The sequence below is a fragment of the Cinclus cinclus genome, chromosome 6, assembly GCF_963662255.1.
Source record: "Cinclus cinclus chromosome 6, bCinCin1.1, whole genome shotgun sequence".
NCBI lineage: Eukaryota > Metazoa > Chordata > Aves > Passeriformes > Cinclidae > Cinclus > Cinclus cinclus.
In genome coordinates this window covers 32,805,724-32,815,729 of record NC_085051.1, presented here as the reverse complement: position 1 = coordinate 32,815,729, position 10,006 = coordinate 32,805,724, and the positions used below count along the sequence as shown (strand labels likewise).

At 40.8% G+C, this 10,006-nt stretch overlaps 1 protein-coding gene across 2 annotated transcripts in view; it reads left to right on the top strand.

Annotated features, from left to right (window-relative positions):
* Positions 1–2,550: 2,550 nt before the first annotated feature.
* Positions 2,551–10,006, top strand: part of CDIN1 (CDAN1 interacting nuclease 1) — a 121,487-nt gene continuing 114,031 nt past the window's right edge. For both annotated transcript variants that reach the window (XM_062494989.1, XM_062494988.1), the window contains exon 1: positions 2,551–2,651. In XM_062494989.1, the coding sequence (XP_062350973.1) occupies positions 2,551–2,651 (101 nt within the window). The remainder of the gene's footprint in view (positions 2,652–10,006) is intronic.

Sequence of the window (10,006 nt, the reverse complement as noted above, 5' to 3'; positions counted from 1 at the left end):
TTGCAGCTCTCAGCCCCCTTGAACCATGTAAATTTAAGTTTTTCCTGCCTTTTGTTTTTCTTACATATTTCATCCAGCTGCTTATTGGATATATGCAAACTTCCTCCATCTACATCACCTTACAATACAGAGGTCCACAACTTAATTACACACAGTCTGATGTTTATTTGATATAGTAAAACTGGAAAGGCAGTTTGATTGATAGAAAAAAAGTATTCCATGGACTTTCTGCTAGGAACCTCTTTTTTTTTTTCCTCACTGGATTTTTGAATGTTTTACTTGAAAAGTTCTGTTTTAAGTAATTTAGGCAAAGAATGGCTTATACTTGGCACACAGAACTTCTCATCTATGCTTTGCACTGCACCATGCAAAATGCTTCCCTGCAGCAATTCACATCTGAGGGCAGCTACCTCCCTATAACAACATGGTATTAGCTCCTCTTGGTTCCAGTGAACCTTCATGTTAGAAAGTAATCTGATTTTTAAAAAATTATTTTGAAATCTACAAAACCTTGAGCCAGTAGGAGAGACTACAAAATATATCCAATGTGTACATAATATGTACATGAGATGTTTGTAGTTTGGTCTATAGACTAATAACTTCATACTGCAGTTCTAACCTATTGGTCTGTGCATTGCAGACTGAAGTGTCAATTGACATATTAAAAAAAAAACAAAAAAAAAACAAGAGCATATACTAGTGAACAAGTAATATGAACAAAGACAGAAGTTATAGATAACAGCATTAAAGTATTTAAAAACATCTTCACTGGAGATTATGCCACAACAAATACAGAAAAAGATATTTGTTTTTTAAAAAGAAGCACTATTGATTGTTTCTAAAGCAGTAGTAATGGTAGTGAAAGACTATTTAATTATTTTCTTTTAAATCTATTTCTAAAGAAAAAGCCATAATTACAATCTTTGGAAAGATAGGGGGAAATTACGTTTTCTATGTTTCAAGAAAATTATATCCTTGTGGGCCTTCAAAGTGGGTATTTGAAAGAATACCATCTTCCCTCCCTTCTACACTCTTTGACACAGCTAAAGAAAATAAAGTATCTTTACGTTAAATAATATTCCTCGTTAAAAGAATGTCCTTTTTGCAGTTTCATGTATTATTTTTTGGTCTCAGCAGGAGGAACAGAATCTGTAATTTGGCTTAGGTTCACTGCATTTCCTTTTACTGTGGAGTAATTAATGAGTTTCAAACACTTATATTTAGGCCACAGTATCAGAAACATCTGCTCTTAGGAAGGCTTCTGGCTCCAAACAAAACTCACTAAAATTCATGGAAGACCAAGAGATAGGGGATTCTTGGAGCATTATCAATCAGAAACCTGAATGACTGACCCTAGGGACATACCCATGCTATTTGCTCTTCATTCAAGTACTAGATCTTGTACTCTTGCAACAAACTGCAAAGGATCTAGCTAAGTTGCTGAGAAAACCTCAAAACGTGATCCTAAAGCTTTCAAGAGAGAAAGCAATGGAACAGAACCCAAAATACGCAAAAATAAGAAACTCAGTTCTTTATCCATGGTTTTAAGCGCCTAAAACCTCAGGGCTGGGAGTGGCCTGTACGTAGCTCATGAATGCAATTAAATCAAGATTAATGGGAGTACTTATATTTCTTTGGCCACCTGCATGGTCAATTCTCTTCATAACTGCTAGTATTTTTACATTGTTTATAGGAGAGCATACCTATCTTTGAAGTCATAATAGTTAATAACACCCAGCACAGAAACTAAGACTTGCAGTATACCTACTAGTATATTTAAATTGTACTTAGTAACACTGCTTCCCTAAGTTTGAGTCTTAACAAGCTTTGAAGGAAATCCAAGCACAAACCTGGATGGTTTTCTCCTACAAATCAGCAGAAGCCTTTAGCCTGTGCATGTAAAAGGCGGCAGGCCCTGTCCGCAGCTCTACTAGTACAGCTTTTATTTTCCCTTTAAGCAGCAAGAAACAGCCATTTCAGCGTGACTCGTGAAAAGGGCCTTGAAAGCGACGCTTTGAAGCCGTAACACAGCAGGGCTCGCAGCCGGCGCCCCGGCGAGGCGCTCCCGCACACCAGAGAGACCCAGCACCTCGGTCCCCGCTGCGGCCGGGGCCGCCCCGCCTGCTCCTTCCGCCCTCGCGGGCGCCGTGGCGGCTCGCAGAAGCGACCTGCGGGCCACCGAACGCAGCACATGCTCAGGCGTGACGCTGCCGGCGCCCTGCTCCTCCAGAAACGGCCGTAGCTCACGGCGGCCGGGCCGGTCGGGAGCCGCGTACTGCGGCCCGCCGGAGCGGCTGCGCAGAGCCGGGCGGCGCGGGATGGCCGCTCGCACCGCCCCCCTCGTACCGCCCCGGACGGGACGCGGGGCGGAGCTGCGGGAAGCGGCGGCGGCGGCGGCTCGTGGCTGCCTCGGCGCCGGGCTAGGGACAACCGGTGCCCCGCTGGGTTGCCGCGATTCTCCGCCCCGCCATCGCTGGCCTTCTGCCCCTCGCCGCCCGGCGCGTCCCGCGCCTCTCCTGCCGCCTCCGCGCAGCCCCGGCGGTGCGAGGCATGAAGCTGAGCAAAGCCCAGTACGATGAGATAGCCCAGTTCCTGGGGCACGTGCAGCCCACCCGGCAGAGCCTGAGGAAGCTGAAGGAGAAGTTTCCTAGGTAAGTGCATCCCGCCTTCCGGCGCGGGGTCCCGGCCGCTCCGCCCCGGCGGCGGCCTGCGGGCTCGCTGCGGCCGGCCGTGGGGCCGCGGGGGCCGCTAAGCCAGCTCCTCCCCGTGCCCCAGTTCAGGCCCCACACGGTACAAAATCACCAGCACACCCACAAAGTCGTCGACGGCAAACGACAGCTCGCTGAAGCTGCCGCTGGGAGCAGAGTACTGCTCCACCCCGCCCCCCCGTGACCTGAGGAGTTGGCACAAAATAAAGAACGCTTCCCCCCGGCGCCCCTGACAACACGTCCAAGTGAAAGCTCTTGGGGTCCTTCAGGAGCCTCTTACACACCAAGTGGGTCTTCTGATGTGAATAAAGCCTTACGGCTCAGGCCGAACCTCTGTGACTGAGGCCAAGTGTGAAATCCATCCTGCAATACTATATTGCCCCTGTTTCTTAGGGAGAAGGGACTTTATGGATCCATAATTCTGTGCTTGCTGCTGCATTCCAGCTGAAACTGGAAAAGGGATCATCTTTTTACCTATGGCTATTCATGTGCTTCCTTGCCTGAGCTGTTTCAGAATTCTCAAAGACATTTGCAAATGACCATGGGCTAGGATAGAAAGGTATCCATGACAGGATGTGCTCCACGAACCAGTATTCATTGCTGAAATTTACTTACTGCCGGCTACAACAGAGTTTTAAGGAATTTTGCAAGGTTTTTCCACTTTCTTTTCAGATATGGGGAAAGGATTGCTATTGCTGAATTGTACAGGAAAGCAAGTTGGGTTATGTGGGGAGAAGAATGGTGGTGTTTCTAAAATCACCAGAAACAATACAGAAAAATGTAGGGGGTTAAATACTGTATCTGCTTTGGTGAGAGAGATAAATTGACAAGACAGAAGATGATTCATAAGCTTCCTGAATGAACCTTGCTAGTCTTAACCACAAGTGTGGCAGAAGAAACTGACACTATGTGTAACTTGCAGTAAGTGGATGAAGACCCAACGTTAACTTAGGCTTTTAAACTGTCCAGTGAAATCCTTTATTTTTCAGGAAAGTGTGAGAGAATTGCCCTGTTACAGAGAAGTGATAATAAAGCATTTTCGGTGGTTCAGGGAGTGCATTGAGTGGCATTTTGGGAACCCAGCTCACCTTGCACAGTACTTCTCCAGCTTGGAAAAGCACCTATCATAACAACATGTGTCTAAGGAGCTTAGACTTGACTTTATCACTTCAGTGCTGATGAAATTAGGAGAGAATGTTTGTGTGTATTTGTGTGTGTGTGCATACATACACGTGCACATTATTTTCTTTTTCTACTCTCCTCCTAAAGTTGTCTTGAAAGAAGACTAGAATTTTTCGAGGTCAATCACTAATTTTAGGAACCTGCTTCCAAGACAGATCCATAGGCACGTGAGTGTTAATCAAATTTGTCCAAAAAAGACTGGGCTTTTCTGATATGGCTTACTTCCCAGTCCACTCACTTGGTGCTGCAAAAGATCCTTTGAGTCCCCTGTTTCAGAACTTGATGACTCCTGAACAATTATATGCAACTAACAGTATAAGGTTTTTTAGAAAATAATTAGTTATTTTTTCTAAAGGAGCTGGCTCAAGTGTGATGAACACTGAAAAGCAGAGGTTAGCTGTAGTAGTTGCTTCCACAATTAAGTGGCTATACTCTTACCTTGTTATTCACATTATGACGTCAGAATGGCCTGCTCTGAATTTTGCTTGTAGATTTCTCCTGAATTTTGTTTGCCCATGCTAGAAGAAGGCTAAAATCTTCTATATGAGTGATGAATTGATAGCTTTTTTAAAAATGCCTGTCTTAAGTATATTTGGAGGTCTGCACATCTTTCTGGAAATGTGATATTTCTTTGTTTCTCTTTTTTTTTTTTTTTATTTCTCATAGCAGGTCAGGTATAGAAGATAAACAATACATTCCAAGGCCACCACTTTCCTTAGCAGTAAGGAAGGTGTATTGAAGGTGTATCCTATATGTTAGGATGTGGAAAATAGGCATTCTCTATAACCCTTATCTTTAAAAGAGGCCAGCTGCAAATTGCAGAGATCTGTACACTTCTATGCCATCTTTAAAGGGAGGCTTTTTCAGTGGTGTGTTTGATAACTGTGGACTAAGTAAGTTTTTCTTAAAATCTGGAAATTCTGTCGTTCTCTTCTAGGACAAGAAGGGTCCGACTGGACTTTCTGGCTAGATTTTTTTTTTTTTTAATCTTTATGAAAGCCAGAATCAACTGAAGCCCCCACTCACCTCAGTTTTCTAATTCAGTCTTTAAAAAAAAATTCCAGAATCTGTCATGGTATCTGCAGTGTGATGAAGGTGTCCATAACCAGTTTCTCATTATTACATGGTAACAGTTTCTGATTCAAACTGGAAAGTACTAACATCCATAATAGCTGCTTTCACCTTGCACTTTCAATCTTTCCCAGGGAAGGATTGGTATTCCGCTGGTAATGCAATACATAAATTGACAGTTTTCAAATATTTCTGGTTCCTACTGCGTCATAGATCTTGAGAGTCTTTGGATTTCTGCATTAATCTGCACCGTTTTTTCTAATACTGTCTTATCTCTTGGTTCCTCCTTCAGCTATTGTGTTTCCTGAAGCCTCACTTTTTATGCTCCTAATTTGTATACAGTCTCTTTCATGCTTTGTGAAAGGGCCTATTCTTGTTCTGCAGTTTCTCCCTAAGAATAAGTTGTAATTTCTGTAAACAATTGCCACATTTTAATGTATAGGTAGCTGCCAACCTGACCTGTGAATCTAAATAATTTTTTAACAGGGTAGTTTGTGCTTTACTATTATGGAACTACTTCAGGAGGTGAGAGTATTGTCATGTGACTTATTAAAGTCAAAAAGTCAATAGTAAACTGCTCCTCTTACTGTTTATAAGTATTTTAATACAAGCATTGGCAATTCTTATATTTTACAACCCTGTAACTTTCCGTACAATATGGATTTAGTCTACTTTGCCTAAAATACAGTTATTTTGCAAAAACTTGGGTGTCCAATTTCTGTTCTTTTTCTGTTAATTCTGTGCTTTGTATTTCATGCCTAGCAATTACTAATGTGTTATTAATTTCTTTATTCTTAAGGTATTTGTTACATCATTAGCAGTTGTCTCCTAGCATGTTCCCGTTTAACACTATTTCGATTTGGATGTTTGGATGACCTGAGGATTATCAAAATGTGATTTTGAGCACCAAGCACAATAAATCTCTGCCAATATTGGATCACTGATCCGTACTTCCTTTGATCTTTTTCACACATACACCACTGGACCAATAATTCTGTATGTTCAGTGTTGTGCTTTTCTGTTGAAGTGTGCCACCTTTTCTGCTTAGTTTCTCACCCAAATTTCTCTATTTGCTAATAATTTGTGGTTTTCTTTGTTACTTTTGTATTATATTCTTCAGCTTTCCCTTCAGCTATGGGCTCATGTTCATCTGAGATACCATTCTTCTCGATGAGAGCCAATGTCTAAATTGAATTAGCCATTGCAGGACTGGTTTTAGGCCATTGCAGGAAATGTTCTGAGAAAGTTAAAATCTTTCTTTTCAGTGCATGTTTCTCTCTTAAATGGTAGTTAGAGCTGCCCACAATAGAATCTTCTACATACAAATCACCTTAGCGCTACCCACTTATAGTGACAAGATGCAAGTTAGACCTTTAAAATCATATCTTTTTTCAAAAACTATTTTGCCTTGTCCTGGAAAGTCCAACTTCTGAGAGTTAAATTCATGTCCAAACTGATATTCTAGTACTTCAGTTTAATGTTTTACTGTTTTAGCTGTTTCAGTTCTTCTGTATATGGCAGAATACATTGTTTCTCTTAGAATTTTTTTCTAAAGCTTCTTGTCAGTAGAACATAATTGACTTATGAGTAGACCCTTCTCAAGTATATACCTTGTACATATGTTCCTCTTCTTCTTCTAATCCAATTCTGATTGAATATTATAGTTTTCTTGACAGACTCTTTGTCTTGGCTTAAGACAGTTTAAAAGGAGCACTCTTAAATTAGTTCTTCTCCTTTGTTTTCACCAATCCCTTTCCACCAATAAGGAGAAACAAAATATGAGTAGCTATAAGTGAGAAAAATAAGAGTTTACTAGCAAGTGAAACTGCAAAAGGCAAAAATAACAGTAAATAACCACTAGATAGAAAATTGCTAAATCTCATTAACTCCCCCAGAACGAAGAGAGACCCAAAATGGCAGACATACCCTTTCCAAGATGGCCAAGGAAGAGAAAGGAAAATGGCATCATACCCTGCCCCCAGGGGTGCTTTTGCAGGTGATCACACAGTCCGGGAGACAAAGGGGAGGGATGGCAGCAAACCCTGGGGAAGGCAGGAGCTTATGGAGTGGTTCTAGGGGCAGAGAAGTGCTGGCACATGTGGGATCAGCACCACTGCCTGCCAGACTCTTGACTGTGTTGGTGCTGATGTCTCCAGACTGTGGGTGTGTTGCAGGGGAGAAACTGGTCTGTCAGCCCTGACGTGAGGTGACTGAACCCCAGTGACTGGCTGGTTTTGCAAAGTTCACTCCAAAACAGTTTTTGATTGTGAAATGTGTTTTTTCTGAGTGGCTACTCTTGCAAGCCCAGGAAAAAACTGCAACCGACCACCCAAAGTAACCCCTCCAAAGTGGAGCCTCCACTTTCAGCAAATGCTGCCAGCAGAGATTTTGTTCCCCATTTCCCAGCTCCAACATAAAAAGGGACTGCAGCAATGCCCCCTCTGCCCTGTGGTTCCAGTTCTGCATGCGTTAGATCTTAAAAGAGGCTGTAACAATTTTTGGGCATGGGTAGATATGGAATACAGTAACATTTTGGGCTACCCATGACAGTCTTCTTCTGGTCTCTACCAAGCTTTCTAAGGATGTGAGCTTTGCTGAGCCAATTCATTATGATACTGTCTTGGGGTTTTTTTAAATGTGGGGTTTTTTCTGGCTTGGTTCTGTTCTGAGCATTTGAGTTTCTTACACCACGTTGTACTTGAATTGGAGATTCCAGAAACTTTCTTATGGTTCAAGTTGTCTCAGTAGCCTTGAGCATCTTTAGTGATTTCAAAACTCATGCTTTTCAAGTTCTTGGACTGAACTGTTGTGAAATGTGTTTCAGTCCATTGAGAAGGGCTGTATTTTTTCCATAGCACAGTTTGTGTAGTTTGTGTTGTTTGTCTTCCTTTTTTCAAGTTGTTTAACAAACTTGGTGCTTTGCCTCTAGCCCAACTTTCCTTTAGGTACCTTCCCTTGTATTCCTTTAGAAGAAGTATTATTTTCTGAGACTATTTAGGTACAAACTGTGTAATAGAGATCTCCAAAGTACTAGGGTTTCAAAGTATGAGCTGCTCTTATCAGCTTATTTTTACCAGCTGCTATGTGCAGTTCGTCACTTTTGTGTATCTCTTAAAAAAAGTACCGTCCTGTTTGTCTCCCTTGTGTGAAAACTTACTTCCATGTGATCAGGAGAAGCTTTTTTCACAGCAGAAAGGTAAGTAAACCTGGCATAAATGTGGGAGAAGTACTTCTTAAAATTTCTTTTTTTTTCCAGTAAGCAAGAGGAGAATGTGATGCACAGCTTCATATTGATATCCTTGAGTATGGCTATTTGGTTTTAATGTGTGTAACTTCGTATTTGGTTATTGCAATGCACACACTTTGTTCCCACAGCATATTAAGGGGTGCACATTCCTCTGCATTGATGACCTCTGCTCTTTATTACTTAGTATCACTTCAGTTTTCCACACATTTCCAGTAATTGTGTTGCTCTTTCTCCAAATTATTGATAGCTTTATTAAATGACACCAAGCCTGGAAAGCATCTTGACAAGATTTTAATTTAAAAAAAAATGTATCTGCACAGTAATGTGTTACAGTGTAAGTTAGAAAAAATAATCTGTTTATTATCTGCTCCATTTTATCACTTTCTATGTGGTGATTCATATTGAAACAAAGGCCCTAATGAAGTTTAAATGTATGGTGTGAATGTTATTTCTTTTACCAGCACCTTAGGACCCGGGAAGCATTTTTATTTCCTCTTTTGTAGTGTCATTGTTGCCTCTTGTTTTGGTTTTTAGAGTTGGGGGTGGATACGCCTCTCATTTTCCTCTTGAAGCCAATTTTATTTACAAGGCAATATGTTGCTTCTTTGTGAATAATTTTATTCTGCTTTCATGCAGTTGCTTAGATTGTCAAGCAGTACTGATGAGCCCATGATGGTTGTGATGAGAAACAGGAGAGTGGAACTGCTCTTCTCTTTCATCCCCCCTTTTCCTTTTTTGTTTCCAATTCTGTAGTGTCTGGAGTCTGCAGATTGAGTCGAGATGGAAGGAGAATTCTTTGTGCTTTGCTCTAGTGCTCTTTGGAGCCACTCTTACCCATGAAGGCAGACTGGCAGTGAGGCTCATGAGCAGAGGGCAGATAGCTGCCTCCATGGCTCGCAGAGTTCGAGGCTCTGAACTCAGGCACAGGATTATTAGACAGGTTGTATTTATGAGCAGGAAGGCTACTGCTGTGTGACATTTCAGTTGTGCTCTCTTCTGCCTAGAAATGTTCTTGTCATAGCAAACCCAACATTATTCTTGTAACTTCTCTTGCTCTCCCTGCGCTTCTGAATAGTTGATTAGTTATTTTGAAAAGCAGAAGAACTAGGCTATTTTTTATTGCTCTGCAAACAGTAATCTAGCAAATCTCATTTAGAAAGTTACCTTTGTGCCTATGAGTGCTAGAAACTTATTCTGAAAAAAAAGTTGAAAGGTACATTTTAAACTCCCTTTTTCTATATTCTCAGTACTTAGCGATGACATAAATTCATGCTCTGCCTATATAAATGATCTCATCATGTGACAAATGCACTGTACCACTGTACTATATTTAAATGTTCTGGACAATTTATTGAGCATATCAATGAAGCAGTAGAATTTTCAAACTGATATACTTTCTTTTATATTAGACTTCAGAGTAAACAAAGTTTGATGCAGATTTTGTTTTTGTCTATGTATCAAATACCTAATATAATTTAAAATTTGTTATGTACTTGAAGTTGCAGTAAACCTCACAGGTAAACAGATGGATAATAAGAGATGAGAAAGAGGTCTTGGGTCATTAATTGAAAAGAAAATAAGCAATATACAAGTTTCAATAAGTGATGCACAATAAAATATAGCATATTTTAAATAATCCTAAAATGAAATAAAAAATTAACTGTGCAAAGTATTTATGTGAACAATTGATAATATTCCCTTTGGAAAGATGTTCTTGTTATTTGAGCCCTTGGTAGAAAATCTACTGTATCACAGCTTTGATAGGCTGAAACAGTGGGCAGTTTCTCTTTTCACTTAA